General features: G+C 44.6%; 1 protein-coding gene across 1 annotated transcript in view; it reads right to left on the bottom strand.

The window, feature by feature from the left end:
• Positions 1-16,579, bottom strand: part of TRPM1 (transient receptor potential cation channel subfamily M member 1) — a gene marked incomplete at both ends in the record, with an annotated part of 139,166 nt that extends 122,587 nt beyond the window's left edge. The window contains one exon of the mRNA XM_081291346.1: positions 16,505-16,579. Coding sequence (XP_081147472.1) covers positions 16,505-16,579 — 75 coding nt within the window. The remainder of the gene's footprint in view (positions 1-16,504) is intronic.
• Positions 16,580-23,763: the final 7,184 nt, after the last annotated feature.

Below are 23,763 nucleotides of genomic sequence, written 5' to 3'. Positions count from 1 at the left end.
AGAAAAATCACACTCAACAGCTGCAAAAGACTATTGAAAAATACATGTGGGAGTGTGTTCTTCTCTCATGGATAACTCTTGTGATTAGTGCATGTGTACCTAGGACCCAAGGGCTCAGTAAAGGTACCCTTCTCCTCCCCTTCACCCCTCTTCCTTTCATAATTGTCTAACCCTCAGTAGAGTCAGAAGTACCTATAGTCTCAGAGATATAGTGCCTTCCTAGCATGAGTAAGTCTCTGGGTTTGATTGAGAGAGAGAGAGAGAGAGAGAGAGAGAGAGAAAGAAAACAAAATCCCAGAAGTACCTATGGTTCCTTGTGGGTCTGCTGAGGAGGCCAAGAAGCCAGGAAATGAGAGGAGGGAGCCAACTCTAGCAGGGTGAGTTGCTGGCAGGTTTTAACCAAGCATTAATCAGAGGGGAAATGGTTTTATTACAAAGCACTTTACAAATGCATTTGTCTAGCCATCTTCACAGTCTTCACAACTGCAACTGCAGAAGTTAGTGGAAAGAGTGCTAACATTTATACTTTCAGATGAGGAAATTAAGCGATTTGCCCAAGGAACTGGTGTGTGAATACCTGAAGCTGAGGCCCTAAGTTTGCCCACTTCTCCTGTGTTTCTGAGTAACTTCTGACCTTGGCAGTGGAGAAGGGACCATTGCAAAGCATAGCTCAAGAAGATCTCTTCAGTTGCCTCATCAGTTACATGTTTCCAAACCTCTGCCACTTGGGGCCTTGTTTGGGCAACTGCCATCTGGCTGCAATTTAGAGTTGCCCAAGGTTTACCAGGCCCCAAGGGAAGATGATCTTTAGTTTAGCAGAAAAGCATCCCCCCCCTTTTTTTTCCAAACCTAGAACCATATTCATAGAATACAAGTATTATACTGTTGATCTATACTCCCAGCCTACAGAAAAGCATCCTAATAGTTGAATTTCTGTGGAAGGGAAAATTCTGAGGGATAGAGCTTAGAAGGGAGAATTCAGAACAATGGCAACAACACAGTTGTTTAAGAGATAAGAGGTGTCATGGGTTCGGAGGGGAAGGTAGGAGAGGGGCCAGAGCTCTAGGGCAGTGAAAGACAGATACTGGGCACAGCCCAGGTCAGGGAGATGGTGATGCTAACACTTCATGTAGATCCTGTAGTTCTTCTCCATCCTTTGTTAGGACTTGGCCTCCTTCAACTGTCTTGACTGAGGGTTAGTTTGGGGGTGGAAGCCACAAAGCATTCAGTTCTGCACTTGGGCAAGGATAGGGTGTTAAGAGCTGCAGAACGTTCAGGAGGCCTTGCAGGGAAGGAGTGGAGGGTGGACATCAAGAACTCAGAGGAATAGGTAGCAACCATGGAAAATATAACCTGAGGATCCTCTGAAGTCTTAGGGCAGGTGCTGGCCTCTCAGGTGGTAGAATACAAGGACATAAATATGATGGATGTGCTAAAAGAAAGTGATGCCTAGTGGGGCCCTGGTGGCTACTGGAATCTATTCCAGGAGTCCTTCTCAATTCTGTAAGGAAGAAAGAGTTGGCATCCTTTCTTCTGTCTTGCAGATGAGGAGCTTTGAGCCCAGGAGGTGGTGACATGGCTGATTTCACACAGCTGGTCTGTGGCAAAGCTAGGACTGAAGTCATATCTTTGTCACAAGGTCCTTGTCTGTGGACTCCAATCTGTGCCTCCCCTTTCCACTCTTTTGGGCAGGGCTTCTCTGCTTTCAGTAACATTATTTTAAACAATAAAGTTAGCATTTTTTTTTTTTTATTTTTCATGGGACCTGACAAATTTGGAAGCCACCCAGGGATCCTTGGGAGCTTTCAGGATTGGGAAGGAAAGCTGCATGAGACACATTGTTAAATGTGGGCTCAGTGTCTCAGGCACAAAGACTAGTGTGGTGATCAGCCTTTGGAGTATTATGTGGCACTTCTTTGGCTGTCTCTCTTTCTCTCTTTACTGTGGACTGTGTTCAAGAAGAGGCTGGTAGGTCCTGTCTAGGAGGTTTGGCCTTGAGAATTTGGCAGATTAAACTGGGCAGGAGACACCAGGCCATGAGCTGCTGGTGCTAGTGTCAGAGCAACAGTGCCCAGTCTTTTGCTTATTGGTCAGTTTGTCCAGCTAAAGTACTCAGGCAGCCTGCTCATTTTCACTTTGAGTCATCTGCTAATACCCTGATGGGCCACTTTTCTTGCAGTGCTGTTGACAGAACTGCCTGTGAGCCAGCTCGGCTCTCTGCTGCCCCCATCTGGTGATCTCAGAACTGTCCTGGTCCCCAACTCGTCACTCAGCTGCAATAATTTGCTCTAGTTTGCTAACTTTCTACAAAAGAAAGAAAGAAGAAAGAAAGAAAGAAAGAAAGAAAGAAAGAAAGAAAGAAAGAAAGAAAGAAAGAAAGAAATCGCTGCCATTTGACTATTTTTGACTTTGCATAAGCAGCAACTTAAAATGGTTCAAAACAATACTAATAGTTAGAAGGGCATTATAAAGGGTTGAGGGACAGAAAGGAGTAAAAGACATGTGTATTCTACAATCCAAAAATACAGTTTTAGTGTAAATTAAAGATAGCCCAGCTGTGTCAGTTGTTTGTGGTCCATTTGGGGGCATATGACACTTGTGTGTGGTTCCCAGAGGTTAAAGAACACTGGGGAACACAGTGTAATGGCCTTAGGCTCCCATACGCTTCCTCGACTGAAATGCAGCCAGTGGCTGGCTCTGTCAGGGATATTCTGCAGATTTGGCAAGCTCCTCAAGCCTTAGTTTTCCTACTTGTATTTAGGAACCCAAACACCTACCTCCTTTATGTCCCAGGAAGGCCTGGTCTTTGGCAAGGATGGAATTTTGGGGGTAGGGTACATCTCTGTGTTCCTTTGTATCCAGGGGAATTTGATTATAGGATTCCCAAAGACAAAATCTGCAGAAGTTCAAGTCTCTTATATGACATATAATGTTTGCATTACCTATACACATCCTTTAAAGCATTTCCAGTTTACTTAAATACAATCATAATCCAGTGCATTATAATGCTATGTAAATAGTTGTTATACTATATTGTTGAGGGGATAATGACAAGAAAAAAAGTCTGTATATGTTCACCACAGACACAATATTTTCCTTCAATACTTTTGAATCACAGATGGTTGAATCCCACAGATTCAAACCTATAGATATAAAGGGTCAATTATATATCAGGATGTTTCTGTAGAGGTCAGAAAGCAACCATTGCCATAGCTGCTGGATTGCCTGAGCCCTTCTCTGGGGTCCCTGGGGTCCTTGGGCACAGCTCCATGACTCAGCATCAAAAGGTTAATTCCAGTCACATTTAGAGCCTCCAAGATCTGCCACAGGGCTCCTATCTGGCATCTGACTTTTCTGTACCCATTCCCCTGATCACAGACTTGAGGTGAGGAAGAAATGACATTGTAGCAGAAAATGTGTTGACTGGGCCAGGTCAGGTGACTGGGCACCTGAAATCCAAGCAACTCAGGAAGCTGAGAGATAGGAGGGTAAGCAAGCCTTCACAACATAATGAGACCCTCGAAAGGAAGGAAGGAAGGAAGGAAGGAAGGAAGTAAGGAAGGAAGGAAGGAAGGAAGGAAGGAAGGAAGGAAGGAACTGGGAATGTAGCTCAGAAGTAGAGCTTTCCATCACCGGTACCAAAAGAAAAAAGAAAAGATGTATAAACTATATAGGGACAGATAACACTTGGTACAGCTCATGGTAAGACTACTGGTTATCCTGGAGTGGTCAAGGACAGGCCTGGAGAAATATTATGAGTCCAAGGGGAATTGGAGTAGGGGACAGTGATTGGGCTGGCTAAGTGTGAGGACCCTTGGGCCCCAGCTGTTTCCCATCTCCAATATTAGGCACAGTCCCATCTCCCTCTTGCCCCATGCCTGGGCTGTCTATGAATTTAGTTCTATACTTCTTAGTTTATTTTCCTTATATGTTAAAATGATAGCTTGGTTAAAATGTAAATCACTGAAATGACTCCAGGCTCCCAGCACAATATAAGTGATACCCGTGGCTGGGTTTAGCAGTCGGGCCTGCTTTCCCAGGATCAAGGTTTTATCCACAGCCGTTAATCACATGAAAGCAGATATTAGGGAGCATTACCCGGAGCCAGCTGCTGCACCACTGCCTGGGCCATTATGAGGATTACCCTCCCTGAGCGCCAGCTCCCAGCGCCCATTGTCCTGGGATTGTGGGACTGAGAGGGTGCAGTCTGCAGCCAGGACAACCGCGTGGCTGAATACATGCTCTCTTTCCCGCCCTCTGCAGGGAGGCCCTGGAAGAGACTCCTCTTTTTATCTCCTGACTGAGGGGCCTCCATCTCCCTGAAGAGGTCCAGGTCACTTCCCCACCATCCACGCCTGACCTGGAGCGCAGTCAGGAGGGGTTGGTGGAGGGTGGGGTCACCCTGGCAGTCTGTGGAAAGAAGGAGGCGCTCCTTTGGGCGGGGCCTGGAGAAAACAAGTTCCTGTGTAAATGCCTCTGTGGGAAAGGACCTGTGAACCCAACCAGAGAGAAGCACAAGTCCAGTGGATGCTCAGCTGGCCCCAAGGCTGGACGGAGTGGGCAGTGCCTTGCAGGCAGTGAGCTGAGCCCAGACCCTCCGAAGGCTGTGTCGGTGTGCAAAGCAAACTTAGCCCTGAAGGCTTCTCAGCCCAGTCTATAGTGACTATGCGATGGCACCGCATGCGCTTAGCTCGTTAATTCAGCACTCTGGTCCCAAATTCCAGTACATACATGGCCAGGCATAGTCCACTTCTTTCACATGCTACCCAAGGAGCCCTAATATGGTAATGGAGAGGCCACCAGCTACACAACAAAATGAGGGCCCCTGAATGCTTCCAGCTGATGATGTTCCTTTTGTTAGTAACCATGATAACTACTGCCAAAAAGGACATTTGCTACAGCAGACTCAGGAAATATAGGGAAGGAAGCTCTCCCTGGATTAGAGAATCCTCTGGAGACCTCTAAAATCTTTGAACATCACCTGGTTTCTTGCATTGGGCCAGTGAACTGGAGGGCACATGCATTCACTCCTTTTACTATCCTAATCAGAGATTCTCTTTGACCATGGGGGGATGTGGAGAGACTATCCCTGGGAGTCAGGCAGCAATTAGGAAATGAAGGGAAAGAGCAACAATGAACATTGTGCAAAGACCTGACCCAGAACAGGGCTTCATGGAAGACAAATTCTCAGACCTGTGAGACCTGCAAATGTAACCTTGTTTGCTGAGCTAGGACACTAGACAGACAGCTCCTGTTTTCTGGAGCTTTTACTCTACTGAGCCTGAGAATGAATCAAGAAGACACATCACATAAGGTGGTGATAGGGCTTTGAGGTGAAATATAGGTCATGAGAGGCTGATTGAGATGAGGGTGGCCTGTGGAGTAATGAGTGGGCCAGTGGCTGTCTGAGATGAGGGCACTAGGGAGAGGGTACAAAAGCCTCTCTCAGGAGCAAGAGCAGGAGCAGGAGCAGAAGGAGCCCATGTGGCTGGAAATGGGCAGGAGCAGGCCCATGAGCCTTGTAGGGCAGGGATAGGCCCAGCCAAGTTCAGCACATCTTTTTTTGAGCCTTAGTTTCCCCAAATGAAGGGTTTGAGCTGCTTCTAAGAATCTTAAATCATCTGTGTTCTAAAGTGCAGACATGTATGCTAATTATGATCCCAATAAGGTTCAGGACATGCCTCCTCAATATATGATATAGGGGACCAGAATATGGCATACCAAATATGCCTTTTTGTCTTAATAATTATTTTGAGCCAGTTATTTTGGGAAATCGCAAACACAAGAAAAGTTCGGAAAACAGAGTAGATGTGACCCTTTTGTAAGGGAAATTTACGTCTTTAAATGAATCTCCATTTTATAAGAGTGTCTTCTTCCCTGTGCCAGGAAGAGGACTCTAAACCACAAGATACAGTCAGGGGAGAAAGTGCCAACCTAAATCTGTATAACAAGACTTATCCTGTTTTTACAAGTCTTTCCCTGCACCCTCTTCATTTCAAGAGCAGTTGTATTTAAACCCAAAGTCTAAAACAACTGTTTGAGATCTGCTCTTGAAACTACTCTTCACTCTGGATTATCTCCCATGTGTACAGGAGGAATACATGGTATTAAACTGTTTGCTTTTCTTGTGTCAATCAGCTTTTTCTTAGAGGGAGTCTCAGCTAAGATATCATGAAGGGTGAAGGGAAAAATGATTTTTTTCTTCTCCATAATCCCATCTTTAGAAGCAAACACAGCTGAAAACCCTAGGCATATGTATACTTTCTACATACACACATACAAGTTTACTTAATCAGAGAGTTAAGGTGCATTACACACCCCCAAAGCTAATATAGACTTCCTGGGAAGAAAGAAGAAAGCCAAACAGTATAAAGACAGATCCCATTAACATACTTCGAGACGTCATGTTGAATGTTAATTTAAGAAAATCAAAGCTAAACAAAAATTTTTAATTAAAAAAAAGAAGACTCTATTGCACTCAAGGACTTCTGTGTAGATGAAATAACCAGAAATATAAGATAGAGTTAGATTTAAATCTATTAATTTGTGGGAAGAAATCCTGAAAGAATAAGTGAAGTAATAATAAAGTTACAGAGTTGAAAAGTGTGGGATTCTGTTTTAATAAAGACAAGGCTGCCAATAAATCCCCTTTACTCTGTGTCTATAATGTGTGGCCATGGAGTCTCTCTAGGCAGTGTGGGAGGATAAGGGATGGGGAGCTGTGACCCTTCCTCTGGGTGGGTGATAGGGAGAACAGCTCCAAGCCGGGCTTCCTAGGCTCTCCAAGGGAGCTGGAGGCACCCAGTGACCCAGACCTTGTCTCCATGACTCCACATGACTGTGCCTCCCCAACCGCCCCTGCCATGCTAGCCATATGAACAAAAGAACTATTATCTTTGACCACAAAATATACATTACAGCACTATTTAAAATCAGAAGGCATTCCTAATACTTTATTATCCAAATAAGCATTTCCTGCAAGCATGTGGAATGTCATGTGGGGTAAATGCAGCCTTCAATCTCTACCAGGTAACTCATCTGCTATCATCACATGCTTCTGAAGCCATGCTCCCAGGTGGACAGTTAGCTCAACTTCCTAAAAAAAAAAAACACAAATAAATCCCAAGTTGCTTTCTCCTGACAAAACCCCTTTAACTCTTGAATCCAGAAACTTCACCATAGGTCAAAGCAAAGTGCATTAAGACACTTTACAATGACCTAGGGAGTGGACAAGGCCTTATGACTTCTCCCTTCCCTGCCTTCCCCTCTCCACCCCTCTCTACTCTTCCCTTCTCCACTCTGCTTCTGCCCCTCTCTCAATTCTTGAACTCCCAAGACCCACACCTGCTGGCAGGCCTTTTCCCTGGCTGCTCCCTTGGCCTAAATGCTCTTTCCTGCGGGTACCTGTCTGGCTCCCGCTCTCACCCACTTCAGGCTTTTGCTCAGTGTAACCCTTCTTCTGATGTCTGGCTCCTCTGCTGCTCTGTATTTCTCCACAGCAGTTGCTCATCTTCTTTTTGACCCCACAGGGATGTCTGCTCCAGGAGGGTTGGGTCTTCTCATTTGTCATCCTTAGACCTGGCCTCCAGCTGCCGGGCACACAGCTATGTTGAGGCGTGCTTGTTGAGTGAACCATAACAAACGTGTACCTTTATTAAAACACATGGTGGGGTTGCCACGGTTCCGGGAACAACTCGCTAGCTGACCAGGGGGTCTTGGTTTGTTTATGAGTTGGTGTTCTAAACAGTAGATCTGTGACTTGTCACAAGGGTGTTTTCAGAACGCCACAGGGGGCTGGGGTTGCAGCTCAGTGGAGCGCTTGCCTTGCACGTGTGAGGCACTGGGTTAGATCCTCAGCGTGGTATAAAATAAAGAAAGAAAACAAAGGTATTGTATCTATCTACAACTAAAAAATGTCCTTAAAATGGCATAGAATATGTAGAAAATGAGGTTTTTTTTTTCCCCAGGGAAAGGCAAATTAATAACCATTTCAATTTATGGATGAGGAAACTGAGTCCAGGAGAGGTTGAATGACTTCCCAGGGCCACAATGCTGAACTGAGACTAGGATGAGAGTCCCCAGCATCTCTTTTCCACCATTGCTCATGGCTCTCAGATTAGCTGCTGGGGCAGTCTCTGAGCTGAGCCTTGGGGGCACCAGTGAGCCTCATTGCACGTGTGGTCCACTGTCAGTCTTTTGGTGCCACTCAGAGTAACTTGGATCTTCCCATCCTGCATTCATTGGTTGGAGGGAATATTTCCAAGGATACACATAAACTGATGGGGACTGGGAGACTCTAACTTTTCTTAGCAGGTAAGACATTCTTGGGACAGATTCTGTTTTGAAAGGGGCCAAGGGAGCAGGGCTAATTCCCATGGAAGTGGGTAGCTGTCAAACTGCCTCCTAGGGGTGGCAGCCTGGTAGATGGCTTCAGTTTATGACCTTTGGTCTGCTGACATCTTGTCTGGGGCTGATATTCGAGAAGAATTGCTAGCACCAATGAAGAAATGTGTCCAGGAAGAGAGAGGCCAAAGAGGGACAATGGGAAGGGACAGAGACCACTAAGCCTGTCTTGGGACCTCAGTCTTTAAGATCTTCAAAACAATGTGTCTTTGAAGAGAGAGGAGCAAACCCCAAGGATCTATCAAAGGGGGAAAGCCATAAGCCAACTTTTCTGATATAAAGATCCTCAAGGGAAATGGATCCAATAGTGTAGACAGTGATTTGAATGTAATCTGAGCCGTCTGAGACTCATGTTGAAATTTGATAGTTATTGTGGCAGAATTGGGAGGTGGGGCCTTTAAGAGGTTATTAGACTTAAGAGGGATAAATGCTTTTTTCAAGGGAATGGATTGTCATAAACCTAGACTGCCTCTTGTGTTTTGTTGCTTTTTGCATGCAACAGCTTGCCCTTCTGATCTCTGCCATGTTCTGAAGGGGCACGAAGTCCTGACCAGATGCACTGCCTGATCTTGGACTTTCTAGCCTCCAAAACTGTGAGTCAAAATAAACTTCTTTCTTTTGTAATTTACCCAGTCTCAACATTTTATTATAGCAACAATCCGGGCTCTTGATCTTTGGAAATGTGTTCATCAGCCAGAGGTGAACAGTGAGATTGTACTTTTACAACCCTCCAGCTCCAGCCAGGGATTCTGACACAGCTGCACCCTGGGTTGTGTAGGAGAGAAGGTTCCATTCTGATTATGTAAATCAAAGTCCAACCATCCACATTATGCACTAGAAATGAATTAGTCAGCTGTGAGGGTGTGAATTTCAATGGGGTGTCAAGACCTCCCTCAGTGGAGGAGTGGCTTTGTTCTGTGAAAGGAAAGAAAGTAAATGCTTCATCATAAAGCTCCCATGCCTCACCAGGGACAATAAAAAAGACAAAAGAGCAGCTAGTGAACGCTGTGCACATGGCAATTTCAGAAGCCTGTCATTCCACCCAGGTAAGAACATTCATGGGCAAGATGCTCCATCTCCAATAGCAAAAGTGTTTAATCCGCCCCAGAAACCATAGAAGCAGGAGGTGGCTATCTGCTTTTAATCAGCACATGGACACTACCTTAGAATGGTCTCAGTTCTGTTGTCTGTAAGATGGCTGGGTGGCCTGATGCTCCTCAGAGCTTACTGGAAGCCAACAGCCAGGGTGAACATCCAGGGGTTTCCTGCTTCCCCTCTTGCAGTCCTGGGACAATCTACAGATGCTCTGTATAGCACCCCTGGCAATAGCACAAAACTCTCCACACACTCATGAAATGCAATCCCCGAGTGCAAGGGCCATCCCTGAGGTTGAGAATGGCTGGACCCTCGATAGGAATGGTCCCTGTGTGGATGATGTGACAAGTCTGGACAGACCAGGGCAGAAAATATTTGGTTAGCCTGATAGCCACATCACAGCTGTGCCCAGGAAGGACCCGAGGGTGAATGGGGGCAGGTACCAAGATGCCAGAGAAGGGCTGGGGAGGCCAGTCCAGGAGCAATTCTTATAATTGCTTCTGAACCAGGGAGGAAGATAGGAATCCAGAGAGAGCCTGGAGGAAAGACCTCCTGTCAAGGGCCCTGGCTCACGGTGGGGGACATTGTTCCAGGTTGCCAGCAGCATAGGGTGCAGTTATAGCTCCCTGGGCCTTGGAGATACTTTAGGCTGTGTTTGAAAATATATGAATGGAGAGAGAAAAGAGGCCAAAGGCTCTTGTTGGCTTTGAAGTAGATATGGGTGGAAGATTTGTATTTCAGAAGTCCCTGCCACCCCTGAGAGTTTATCCTGGTCTCTGATGAGTTACTTCTAGCTCTGTTCCTAAGAAGGTAGCACCCCAGTTCAGATGAGGGAGCAGGTATGTGTGTGTTCTCTGACTGGTTTTAAGAAAACCAAGTGCTTCAAGTATTTAAGCAATTGCATACTTCTATGTTTAATGTAGTTTGCATCAGAACCAAAAGCTGCCCTTGTGGGTTGTTGAGAATAAATTGAGAACTACTTGGATCTCTTGGAAGTACTGACTACTGTGCCATGGTGTCATGTGCATCTTTAAATGTCTTTTCTGTCTTGATATTCTGCCAAGTTGGTTGATACTGAAATTTGAACAATTCTATTGTGAATTTTGATGATTTGGTAATAACTTTTGGCAGCAAAATCTTTTTTCATTTTTGTCTTTCTTAAACATTTTGACATCCTCTGCTTGCCTGCACCCTCTGGGGCAGAGCCTTAGGGTGAAGCGAGGAGCCCCATTCTCTTATTGTGCAGAAAGTCAGGAGTGGAGCTGTTTTTCCACTTCATCCTCAAGAGCTAACTCTCAATCTCGTGTTTCCTGTAGCCTAATGTGCTGTTTCCTGGCCTGAGACCCAGAAATGGTCATATAAACTTTACATGGAAAGAGTTTCTGCAGGGAACTCTGAGTTAAATGGAGGTTTCTCCTCTGCAAGACTTAACAGTCCTTAGTGTGCTTTGTGCATTGCAGACTCTGCTTTCCCTGGTTTGGGACTGGGCATGCCCTGGGGCTGGTGTTCCCAGGGTGCATTTCATTTAAGTTCTTGAGGGACTTTTGTGGGGCCCTGAAGAGGGAGATGCCTCAATTGTTTAAGCCAGTCTCAACTAATCAGGGTTTTTACTTAAGCCTCTTACCCTTCCCCCTTATTTCTCACGCCAACTAAACAAAGCAACCAAATGTTTTATGGTTCTCCCAGCCAGACCTTTCTCCAAAATTCACAGGCTGCCTTCTGTCTTGCACAGTCCCTTTCTAAGAGTTTTCCCTTGTGTTCTTCTCCTGCAGCCTGCAGGGTGGCCCGTTTGGGGTCACACAGTTCCTTGGCACATATTTCTCCTTTCTAAGCATTTTCCCCTACAGGTCTCCAGACCTTGGCAATTCAGCAGGTGTGTTGGGAGTGGGAGTGCTCCATCAGGGCAGAACTAGGAACAGCCACAAGCACAGTCCAGACCCATGGTGTATGTCAGCCCTGGCCAATCTGGTAGTACTTGTAAGCTCTGTCAAACCTGTTCACCCCATACCAGTTCTGTCACCTGTGCCACCTCCTCAACCCTAGTGAACATTGTCTTTTGGGACAGTCTCCCCCACCTCTTGTTTCCCTCATAGATTCTTTTCTCGTCCCCTTTTCTGGCTCTCCAAGGGCTATGTGCCTAGGGAAAAAATGACACTGGCCCATTCCCTACCCTTTTCCCATCCCTCTAACCTAGTTTGAAACCTTAGTCATTTGGGGTCAGAGAACCAGGAGAGTACCTTCCTGCTGCTCAGCTAAAAGAAAGGCTCACAGAAGAGCAGGAAATCCAAGAGAATGGGGCTCACACCTATATGGAAGGTGGGGGCTACCCCAGAGGGTGCTGGACATGCTGGCCCTGGGAAGGCCTGCTGTCGTGGCTGAAGGGACAGTTGGCAACCAGCTGGTTGGTCTTCTATGGCACACCCCCACCTCAACTCAAGGGACTTGACCATATCACTTAGGCCCTGGGCCCCTTCACCCAAGGGAAGTTGCCTGGGCAGCTTTGTTCTGGTGTGTGGGGCTGGGGATGGTTCCTGGGGCTTAAGTGCCTGCCAGAGTCCTGTATTCCCACAGATGTGGGGCCACTTGCTCAACTTGGAGTCCATGGGTCAGCAGGAGCTGGCTGCAGGAGTTTCCCCAGGCTTAGGTGCAGATATCTTCAGCAGCTCCAGGAGCCACTGCCCTGGGAGATTCTATGTCTTCCAAAGTGGCAGACTGCAGAACCTTTGGGGAAATGGAGCCCAGTGTTTCCCTTGGACCAGGCACCCCACCTCTGAGATTCTTCCTCAGCTTGAAAGAGGACCAGAGTCCCTGCTTCACAGGGTTTAATACAGGTGACTTGGTTTATTCATACAGGGAGGATTGAATGGGATGTCCAGATCCACCCCCCCGCCCCCGATTTTCTTACTCAAGGTGTGCTTTAAGCAAGGACTGCAAACTTAACTGCTGGCCATAATAGGAGGGAGGAGAAAGCGAGATCCTTTATTTAGACATGATTTTAGCAATTTGAAGGAATCAAAAATATTCGATTTCATAATTTAAAAAACCCTAGGGCTTGGATTTTATGTTTTTTTAAAATCTCATTTTTTAGCAACCCACTTTATTGCACTGTATGAAAACACAGTGGACTGAGAATTCAGCAGAACAATTAACTGGCCCATCACCACGACGGGATTTTGGATATTATTCTATGATTAATATGAAGCCTTAGGGAGATGGGCGAGGGTGTGATGGGTCTGTTACCTTCTAGGCCTTTACCAATGAGTAGGGAATGAACAGGGGTACCAGGATTCCCTCCTTCTCCAGGATGGGAATTTTTTCAGACTTGTGTGGAATTTTGCGTTCAAGTTGATTCCAAATACAGGTTGTATAGATGTACATGGAAATTCCCACAATTTCAGGAACACCTTCTGAGAAGTGGGGTGACATAACCTCACGAGGAGCCAGATCTGGTCCTAGTGCCTAGTTATTGAGGTGAATGACAGTCCCATGTATCCTTAGTTGGGTACGCGCCTGCTGCTACAGCTGTTCCATAGGGCAGTGGGCTACAGAGGGTAAGCTTTGTGGTTAAGACCCCTGACGGCAGCTCTAGAGCAAGCAAAGCTGTACTTACTAAGAGAAAGAAACTCAGATAAGCCAGGCCAAGTTTGTGGGAGTCCTTTCTTAACAACAGTGTATCATGGGTTTGTGCCTTAGGCAGAATGACCCTGGATGCTGAGCTGTAGCAGGTAGAGCAGCCCCCAACCCAGAACATACTGGTTGACCCTCACTCTCCCCATGGTTTACTTTAAAAGTGTGAAAACAATTCTAAATTATGAAAACATTCCTTTCATTTCAAAATCATAGAACAGGTGAAGATTCACATCCTGTTTTACAGATGGAATAACTTTCCATATGTGCTTACATTTTTTACTCTCTTCAAAAGAAAGAAGGAAGGAAGGAAGGGAAGGAGGGAGGGTGGGAGAAAAAGAAAGAACATTATAGATAGAGCCAACCATCTCTACCCTGCAGAAATATATGTCTTTATTTAGGATTTCCTTGTGTATTTTGTATTTTCTATAAATAGCGTGCTTTGGGGGCTTATTTTTTATTCAACAGAGTGTGCTGAGATTTATCTATGTTGATACAGGTGGCTTATTTATTCATTTTAAGTGATGTATGGTATTCCATTGTTTGAATGAACAAAAGCCTATCCATACCCTTATAGCTGGGCTATTTGGTTGCTTCTGGTTTTCTGTAGCACACAATGCTGACATGAGAGGTTTTGCACATTTCCTTGAGCACATGTGCCAGAATTGTTCCAAGATAGAATCTAAGGTAGAATTGCTAGGTTCTATTATTATTTCATTTTGTTTAGGATCTTGATCTTCAACTCTAAACTTTAAATGCATCCTTTAGCAAAATAAAATGTGAACAGGGATGGAAGTGCTAGACAAGAAATCACATTTTCCATTTCCCGTATGAACGCTTGGAGGCTTTTCCTGGAAGAGGGATTGTTTTTGACAGCGGGGACTCCCAGCAAGCAGGCTGCTGAGGGCTGGAGTGCCAGGAACCCCAGAGGTGACTGGGTTTTGTTCGTTGCCTTAGGACTCCACAGGTGCATCTCTTGGGTCCATGACCAAGAGAAGAACTCCCATTGGGGAGAGCCAACCAACCAAGGACAAAGGGTCAAGTCGTTGTTTTACTAAATCAGGGCCAGGCGAAAGGACCCTCGGAAAACTAGTAGAGTGTAGTTTGTGTTTGTTTCTTCCCATGGGGCAGCTGGTGTGTTTTAGTAAACACTGGGCAGAAGGTGTAGCTTTTGGTTAGGAAACAGGGAACTGGTACCAAGAGGTCAAAGGAGGGTCAAGTATGTAAGAAAATTGTGAAAAACAATCTGTTTGTGCCTGTGTGATTTTTGTGAATGCTTCCTAGTACCCACCTCCTCAAAGAATAGCTCCTGGACAAACTATAGGTATTATCTTTCATTCTTCCATCAGTAAATTTAATTTGTGGCTTGAAGGTTGTTATAAATAGGCATTAGGGCCAACTATGCCATTAAGACTTTTAACTATGCTGTGCGTTTGTCTTTTGTAGAAGTTTGGGATTTATGATTTTTTTTCTGTGATGCTGATGATTAAAAGCAGGTCGTCATGTATGCTATGCACATGTTCTGTCACTGAGTTACATTGCCAGTCCATTTGTAGGAGTTTGGCATGTAGCACCAGGGGATGAGGTTCCCTTGGAAAGGGCAAGATCATCCTTGCTCCTGGATTTGAAGTAAATTTTAGTGTTCTGACCTAGAGGAATGGTTATGAGCATGTGTGCATGTGTGCGTGTGTGTGTCCACATGTGTGCGTGTATAAATGAGGTGCTGTTTTTCAATCTTGACCCAAATCTAAGTGCTTCTTTCCTCTAGTTGAATTCCCTGCTCCCAGACCCTATTGGTTGTGTGTGTTGTGGGGATGACTATTCATAAAGTAATATACCAGGAAGAGGTCAAGAGGACACATCAAATTCAAGAACAACAAAAGCCTGCTCCTTTTCAGAGCTTATCAGCAAGAACAGTGTAGGCTGGCTTTGTGTTTGGGGAGGGAGGGGTCACACGGAGGCATGTGGCCCTGGCTGCACAGCTAGTCAGTCTCTTGTTCCTGCCAAATGCGGCGGTAGATTCGTGAATGTTAATTTACACAAGACAGTTGGTGTGCACTGTCTCTAAAAATAATGCTGACTCTCACACATGCATGGGAAAGCAGATAGATGTGCCTGCCTGCCTCGGAGCCCCCACCCCCGCCACGGGATAGATCTTTTCTATCCTTGAAACAGGGGTAAGCTTTAACTCTTTATTTAAGAAGAAAGTCTTTTATTGTTTCTGTTTGCATTTTAGTTTTGGAGTGTCAGAGTCTTGCAAACACCTGGCCTGACTTCTGCCATACCCCAATTAATGGATAAGGAGACTGCAGCCTGCTGAGCTCTCTGCCTGGCCCAGGTATTCACTTGGTTCATGCTTCACCAGCTTCTTTCCCCAATGCCAGGGCACTGACTAGCGTGTCCTTGCTAAGAAAGTGTTCCTGAAGGGAAGCTTCTTCTCTGACCACACAAGGCTTTTTCCTATACTGCTCCCTCTTCTAAACACAATGGGCAGCAGCCCAGAAGAAGCTGAGATTCCCTCTGAGCCACTGGGGTTTGGCAAGAGGTACCCAAAGGCCTCCAGTGTGGCCTGGATTGAGATCCTGCTTGGCCTGCCCCCCACTTGAAGGCAGCAAGGTGAGGTAGTGATCTCTCCAGGCCACCTAGGCCCAAAGAGTCATTTATTGCAGCCTGGGTGCTCAGGGTTACCATATCCATGGCTGACTTACAGTCATCTGGGAAAAGCAAGTCTAAGATTCAAATTGGCACACACTGTACTATGGCTCTGTCCAGAGGACAAATAAAGACTCTTCCATAAAGGTTTGCTCTCCTGAGAACTTCACTAGGGGTCACTTGGGCCCTCCATTCTGTTAGAAGCAAATGACCATCTCCTTTCCTCTGACCTGAGGGTGGGATCCACACCCTGGTCATCCTGGATCCTCAAGAGACCACACAGTACTCCTACAAATATCCAATGCAGGAAAAAAAAAAAAAGGGATGGGCAAGCAAAGTTTAGTCATGGAGGGCTAAGGGTGCGTCCCCATCATGGGCAATAGAGCTATGCAAAACCCACAAATACTGACTCAAGAATGTGTTTGCCCATGCAGGACAAAGGATCTGCATGACTCACACCCACCTGACACCTCCTATGGGTGTGGTGAGACACAAAAATGGGAGCTGCTGAAATAACAGGCATCAGGCACAGTGGCAGGAAATATGGGCCATCTCTCAAGAAGAGAGTCTGATGCTGGATATCTAAATGCTCAACCCCCTTATGCCCACCTCCACACAGTCTGAAAGGCGTCTGCTGATGCAACATTCTGAGACCACAGAGTTGGAACCCTGTGTCCCTCTGTCCTTCTGTCTTTCTGCCCGCAGGCCCCCCACAAAGCTCACTCACCTTCTGGGACCCAGATGTGGAGCTCTTGAGTGAGCCCCGCTTGAATGAGCTGCTCATCTTCTTCAGGGAGCCCATGAGCAAGCCTCCCGCATCCCCCTTGTAGCAGGCCCACTGCAAGGGGGCTGCCCCCTCACCGTGTGAGCAGAGGCAAAGCAACACACAGCCACATTCTGCTGGTAGGTAAGAGCGTCCCAAGCCTGAGGTAAGGCCTGCAGGCAGCTGGGTCAGCCCAGGAGGAGCAGGGACTGGTTCCTGCTGGCCACTCCTGCCTGACTCCCGCCCTGCTGATGCTCCTGGACTCTCTTCTATAACATCTGTAATCAGGCTTAATCTCTGCCTCCCCCAAAGGTTTATAGCGGACAGATTTAGCAAATGGCGATTGAAAGTAAATCTACTTTGAGAAAGTGGTGGCTGCAAAGGGTGGCCAAATGGGAAGGATTTGGGCATCCAGAAAGGCACATCGCAAAAGAGGAGAGCCCTCCATAGCTGGCAATCCCTTGGAGGGCAGCAACCAGACTCCTGGAGGCTTAGAGATCACCTGGGTAGATCTTGGAAGGATCTGCACCAGGCCCAGGCTGTGGGTCAAGAATCCTTCCTGCAAGTCATTATTGTGCATTTCCTCCCTGTTACTTTGGAGAACTAATGTGCATTTTTATATATATCCTGCATCAAGTTTTATTTCCATTCTGTATTGCTTCATGTGGGGAGCTCTCTTCATCATTTCCTATTTCAGGCGTGCTTACCTTGATTCTCTAAAGGGCAAAGTAGCTCTTTGCCTATTTCTCTGCTGTAGGCATGTGGCAGGCCCAGCTACATTCACAGGTCACCCCAACCTGCCCTGAATGTCATTCTTGTTGCTGGCCCTTCTTGTGCATCCTTCAGGCAAATGCATCACTTCCAATGTGCAGAGGAGCAGACAAGCTCAGAGCTGTGTATTCCTATTGGCATAGATAAATTTTTGAAGGATGAACAGGCTGAAGATAAATAAAAGCTAAGTTGCTGGGACCACACAATCCACAAACTAGGGTTCTCCATCTCAGTGTCTGTTTTTTTTTTTTTTTTAATCCAAGAGGTCTGTTCAACTGTGGAGTTTCAGAGAGAGTAGAGGCATGGCCTCCACCATTCAGAGTCTGGGTTAGGGGCTGGGGAGAGTTTCTTCTCTACAACATATCCCCCAACTGGGCAGAACTGGACCTCCATTTTCCAGCCCTTGCTTCTTACTGCTTCTTTCAATCATTCAACCCATATATTTTGAGCTTCTAATATGAGCCACATACTGTATTTGCCAGTTGCTGGGGACACAGTGGTGAACTGCAGGTGAAAATCATTGTCCTCTTGGAACCGATCTCATTATGGAGAGCTGACACCTTAAACAATAAAATGTACAGCATGCTGGAGGCTTGCGAGTGTCCATGAGGACAGAAACAATGAGAAGGGGCAGAGTGGGAGTGGTTGCAATTTTAAATAGGAAAAGTCTCAGAAGAAGATCTTCAAGCAATGATCAGGGATGAGTATGTGGTGAAGGAGCACACTGAGCAGGAATTTGGGAGGAGGGCTTGTAGTGCAATGGCCTGGGCAAAGAACTTGACTAGGGAGTGTTCTTGGCATGTTTGAAAAAAAACTAAGAAGGTACAGGTGGCTGGAAGCTGCATGAGGGGATAAGGGTGGACTCACAGGGGGATGATCATGCAGGCCCTAGAAGCCATTGAGACAGAACCTCGATATGTTACTAACACTGGCTTTAAGCTTGAGATCTTCCTGCCTCCCAAATTGCTGGGATTACAGGTGTGCACCACTGTGCCTGGAAGGACCTGGGGTTTTGTTCCCAATTCATGATCTGATTTGTAGTGTGAAAGATCATGGAGGTTTCTGGGCTGGACTAGCTGGAGAGAGCAGTGTGGAAATAGGGAGCCTCCTACTCAGTGGTGTGATGGTAGTTGGAGCAGAACTGGCAGCGGTGTCATGGGTGATATTTTAAAGATAGAGCCAAGAGAATGTGCGAAAGGATGTGGGGTATAAGGAGACATAAGTCAGGAAACAGCAAGGTGTTAGGCCAGAGCTCCTGGAAAGATGGAGTCACCTCAAATAAGATGGAGAAGGCTGTAGGTGGAGCAGGTTTCAGGGATGATTTGAGACTTCTGTGTTGCTAAACCATATAGCAGTTTTAGTCCTAATTTTCTGTGGCCTTACAAGAAGGAGGGGACCCTGCTGATGCCTTCTTATCAGGCTGTCCTAGTTTTCTTCCTGGTCCAAAAGTCCTCAACACCCTGGATGGTCTATCCTTTTGCATCTAAATTGTTACTCTTCCTTAAGCCTCTGTGCAAGCCTTTATTCTTTCCCAAATCTTAGGTGACTTCTCCCTGGTGCTCAGCTTTATTAACATTTGATAATTCCCCAGTGGCACCCTCCAACCCAGACCACCTTGCTGGGCTTTGTACTTTGTGCCTATTTTCTGAGCTGACTCCTCATCTGCACAGCTCAAAGCCATGTGCCTTAAACTCAGCATTTCCCTGACTGCTCTCTGATCTGTTTCCCAGACCTGGTCTTCTTCCAGGTTCCCATCTCAGTGATGAGTATCTCATCAGGAATATATGAAGCCAGAGGCCTTGGAGACTCTAAGACGACTTTTGTGCCCTGAGGTCCCTATTCTAACCACTTCCACATTGTGGTCTCCTGGACAGCTTGAACATCAACATGGTCTACAACTATTCAATATAGAGTAATCATTTAAAACTGTAGATCTGGCCACATACTGCTTCTGCTTAACCGCACCCTCCTTGGGATTTAGACTGACCCAAATCCTTTTCTACCTTGGGGGTCCTGCCTCTGCCTGCCTCCCCTTTACTCCAGCATCTGGTTTTGTTTCACAATAGACCTGCCATGCTTCTTGGACATCACTGTATTCTCTTGTTCTCAGCAGTACTAAAACACCACCATTGCACCCAGGACTATAGCATCACTTGGTTACCATGTACCTCCCTCTCTGGGCCTCTTTGGGGCCCATTCTGGATCTTTTAGACTCACTGTGGCCTAGTTCTATCATATTTATAATTTTCAGAGCATGGAGAAAGTATGGAAATGTCCCCAACTTGTTTTTTAAAGCTAGCAGAATCCTAACATCAAAATGAGACAAGGAAAAGTCCTCTTAGGCCAGGTCACTTGTGAAACTAGATATAAAACTCATGAAGATTATGGAAACAAATTGAATCTACTGGAGTTCTAAAAGAACAATACTACATGATCGCACGGCTACACCTTATTCTTAGGAATACCAAGACGACTCAACACTAGAAAATTCATTCACATAGTTGAGTTATTAACAAATTGACAAAAAATTTTGGTAGATGCCAAAACCATATGATACATCTCCATAGGGGGAAAGAAAGAAAGAAAGGAAGAGAGAGAGAGAGAGAGAGAGAGAGAGAGAGAGAGAGAGAGAGAGAGAGAGAGAGAAAAGAAGAAGAGAGAAAGAGAGGATGAAAGAAAAATAAAATGAAAGAGAAAAGGGGCAGAGAGAAACAACTGTCCCCATAATATTAAACATTTTTCCAGAGATCATAATCATGCAAGAGAGAAATAGTATAAGTATAGGAAAAGAATTTTAAAAATCTGTCCATGAAGAGCCATGAAAACCAGCAAATAAGCTATTCAAATTAATAAGAAGATTCAGCCAGATGGCCAGATACAAGGTCAAATCAGAAAAGAGGACTAGGTCTCCTGTTCTCAAGCATTTTTGATTAGATAATAATTTTCATCAAGTTGAAAAAAATTATAAAAAATCTAGCAAAAAAGCATTGTCAGATCTACGTGAAGAAAACAACAACAAAAGTTTACTAAAGAATATAGAAGATGGCCGTAATAAGAGATATATTCTCTTTCATTATTGGAACACTTTTTGGAAATTAATTGAGAAATATCTATTAAACTAAAATCTGCGAGGGGCTGGGAATGTAGCTCAGTGGTAGGGAGCCTGACCCACATGCAGGGAGACCCAAGGCCCTGGGTTCAATCTCCAACACTGCAAAAATAAATAAATAAGTAAATAAAAATAAAGTACACATAATCTTTGATCATTGACCCTCTCCTGAGAACTGATCCCACAGGAGAACTTCAAGCTCTAACATATAAAAATATATACGTATGTATTTAAGAATGTTAACTGTTGCACTGTTTGTAGTGGAAAAACAAACCTGGAAACAAAGTCAGTGCCCTTCAAAGAAATAAGTGAATAAATCATGGTACATACATGTAAAGAATAACATATAACCTTCAAAAACAGTGGTTCCATACCTGTTGACTTGGAAGGATTTTCATAATATATGATTACAGAAAACAAGCTGCAAAAAGGAGAAGGTTGTATATAATATGATGTAACTCTTTTTATAAAACAAAACACACATATGGATACAGATGTGCTTATGTATCTACTGGTCTATCCATCTAGTGAATATTTATGGAAACTCTGAAAAAAGTGTGGATGTTTAAATTCTAGTATTAATATTTAGCAAAATGATACATGTGTACTAAACAGTTACATGACCTGCAAATGAAAACTTGCAGTTCCTGACTCAGAGATAATAATTTTTAATTCATTTATCTGTTTCTTTGATATTCACCTTCATATTCTAACATGTTTTAAATTTCTTTTATTTTTCATTGTTAAAGATATACTGACTTTTAATTAAGGAAGGGAAAGATATTGCACATCAGCTCTCCCCACCCCTCCCCATCCATGCTTTTCCTGAAGTCTTCTTTGTGGAGTGATAACATAGTTCTAGAGTTAAATCAATATATAGTGTTTTCATGGCTTTGATTATAAGATTATTAATGTATAATTCATAGTGTTTCTATTATTTCCTTCCAGCCTTTTGTTTTGCCTGAGTTGACACTTGTTGAATTTTCCTTTATTTAATCAGTTTTCTGTGTTTCATTATGAACTAATTACTGAATTCTGTGCCTATCTATAATATTACTCTTAATACTGTCAAATTCGTGACACATGTCTTCCATTTTCTTCATTGAAACCAGACTGATTCACTCTGGTGGCTTGCAAGTCTTTCTTCACAACTGGAGTACCATGACTCGCATGAACCATCATGGTGGGATTTCCCTTCACCTTGCTCCTGAGGAAGAACCCTCATTCTTGATTGGCTACCTAATTAGATGCTCAATATCTTTTTGATAAAGAATCTATGGGAGATAAATTTTTGAGATATTGCATGTCTGAAAATGTTTTCATTCTCCATTCATCTCTGATAGATTGTTTGGCTGGGATAATCATTTTCCTCAGAACACCAAGCTTCATCAAGTTTATCTCCCAGGTTGTGTTGAGAAGGGCCAGATTATTGTGAATGTTTCTCTCTCTCTCTCTCTCTCTCTCTCTCTCTCTCTCTCTCTCTCTCTCTCTCATTAGAGATTAGCATTCTTTCTCTTGTGTATGAAAATTTCAATATGATGTCCCTTGGTTTGTTCCCCCCCCCCAATACTGGTGATTGAATCCAGGGGTGCTTTACCACTGAGCTACATCCCCAGCCTTTTTTATTTTTTAGAGAGAGAGATTCTTGCTAAGTTGCTAGGACTGGCCTTAAACTTGCAATCCTCCAACCTCAGCCTTCCAAGAATCTGAGATTTCAACCATGCCTCGTTTGTTTGTTTGTTTGTTTTTGGTCTATTGCGGTGGATACATGAAAGAAAATCATGTTATTCAGTTATAGGAAATATTATTGTTATTTCTTAAATTTTTGCCTCCCCCTTCCTCAGTTTTCTCAACTCTTCTCCTTCCCCTTCTCCTTCTCCTTCTCCTTCTCCTTCTCCTTCTTCTTCTTCTTCCTCTTCTTCTCAGGGATTGAACTCAGGGGCACTCAACCAATGGTTAGGTTGAGTTTAGCTCATGAATCATTTAATTTTCAAGAGCTATTGTATGCTTTCTAATTTTTAGAAACTGTCTAGAAATGTGTCATAGAGGCAGCACCTCCCTTGTCTCAATGAAGATATTAATTATATTTCTATATGATTTCCTTCTACTCCTCATTTCTATTTTTTTTTTTTTAGTTTGTTTTCACTTGATTTTTTTTCAATCTCTGTTTTTTCCTGTTAGGGACTCTTCTTAGTTCTTTTTACGAACAGGAATTCTGACCTGACCAATGATATCAGTGATAAAGGGCGGGTCATGAACCTGGTATTTGGGGGCCTGCCAATATCTGGATATTTTGTTGTTATAATTTGATCTGGAACATTCCCCAGAGGCACAAGTGTCAAAGGTCCCTACGGTGGTGCTCTCCTGAGGTGGTGGGAACTTTAGGTGGTAGGGCCCAGTGAAAGGTCTTCAGGTCATTGGGGCATGCCCTCAAAGGGGATATTGGGATTCCAAACACTTCCTCTTTTTCTCTTTCACTTCCTGGTCATGAGGTGAGCATTTTTACTCCATCGTGTGCCCCCAACATGATGTCCTACCATAGGCTCAAAGCACCAGGGCTAACTTATTATGGACTGAAACCTCTAAAACTGTGAGTCCAAATAAACCTTTTTTCTTTAGAAATTTATTTTCCCAGATACTTGTTATAGCAACAGAAAGCTGCCTGACACTTATCTATGAAGTAGATCCTGCAAATGAATGCTTTTGCCTCCTTGGAAGATGTCTGTCTGCCAGGTTTCCCAAGTGTAAGAAGTTGAGCCAAGCATTTCACACCAAACTGTGCCTGTATTAAGAATGATCCTTTTTTCCCTAGCCTGTGCCTGGAGTTCCCACATCACAGACCTAGATTTAGGCCTCTCCAGGTAGCAAATTTTGTGTTCTAGTGGGATAGGGCAGGGAAGTCACTTGGAGGTGGTGGGGTGAAGAGGGATCTGGAGATTTTCTTGTTTATTGAGCTGACTTGCAACTGCTCTCATTTTCATATTTTCCTGAGGAGTTTCAGATGCCTTTAAATATTGAAGCTTTCTGGGATCATCAGTTACAAATCTGCTTGTGTCTTATTAGCTTCCCTTTGAAGGCCGTCAGGTTCAGGTTCTGCTTGCCCTGCCAAACCAGCAACTACGGGTCAACTCATCTGCTTCCCAGTTTCCTTAGTGTCGCAGCCTTTCTCGAGTGCTGTCCAGGATTCTGCTGATCCCTTTGTCCTCTAGGGATAATGCCTTTGTCATCCATTTGCTGTCATTTTAGTGGGGTTTTGAGAGGGAGCAGAGGTTAATGCATATTTTCAATCCACTGTGCTTAACCAGAAGTCCATAATAGATTAAAAAGATTAGTGCTTGAGGGA

The sequence above is a fragment of the Spermophilus citellus genome (genome assembly GCF_964194105.1).
Source record: "Spermophilus citellus genome assembly, chromosome: 4".
Classification (NCBI taxonomy): domain Eukaryota; kingdom Metazoa; phylum Chordata; class Mammalia; order Rodentia; family Sciuridae; genus Spermophilus; species Spermophilus citellus.
This window is presented reverse-complemented; position numbering and strand designations above follow the sequence as displayed.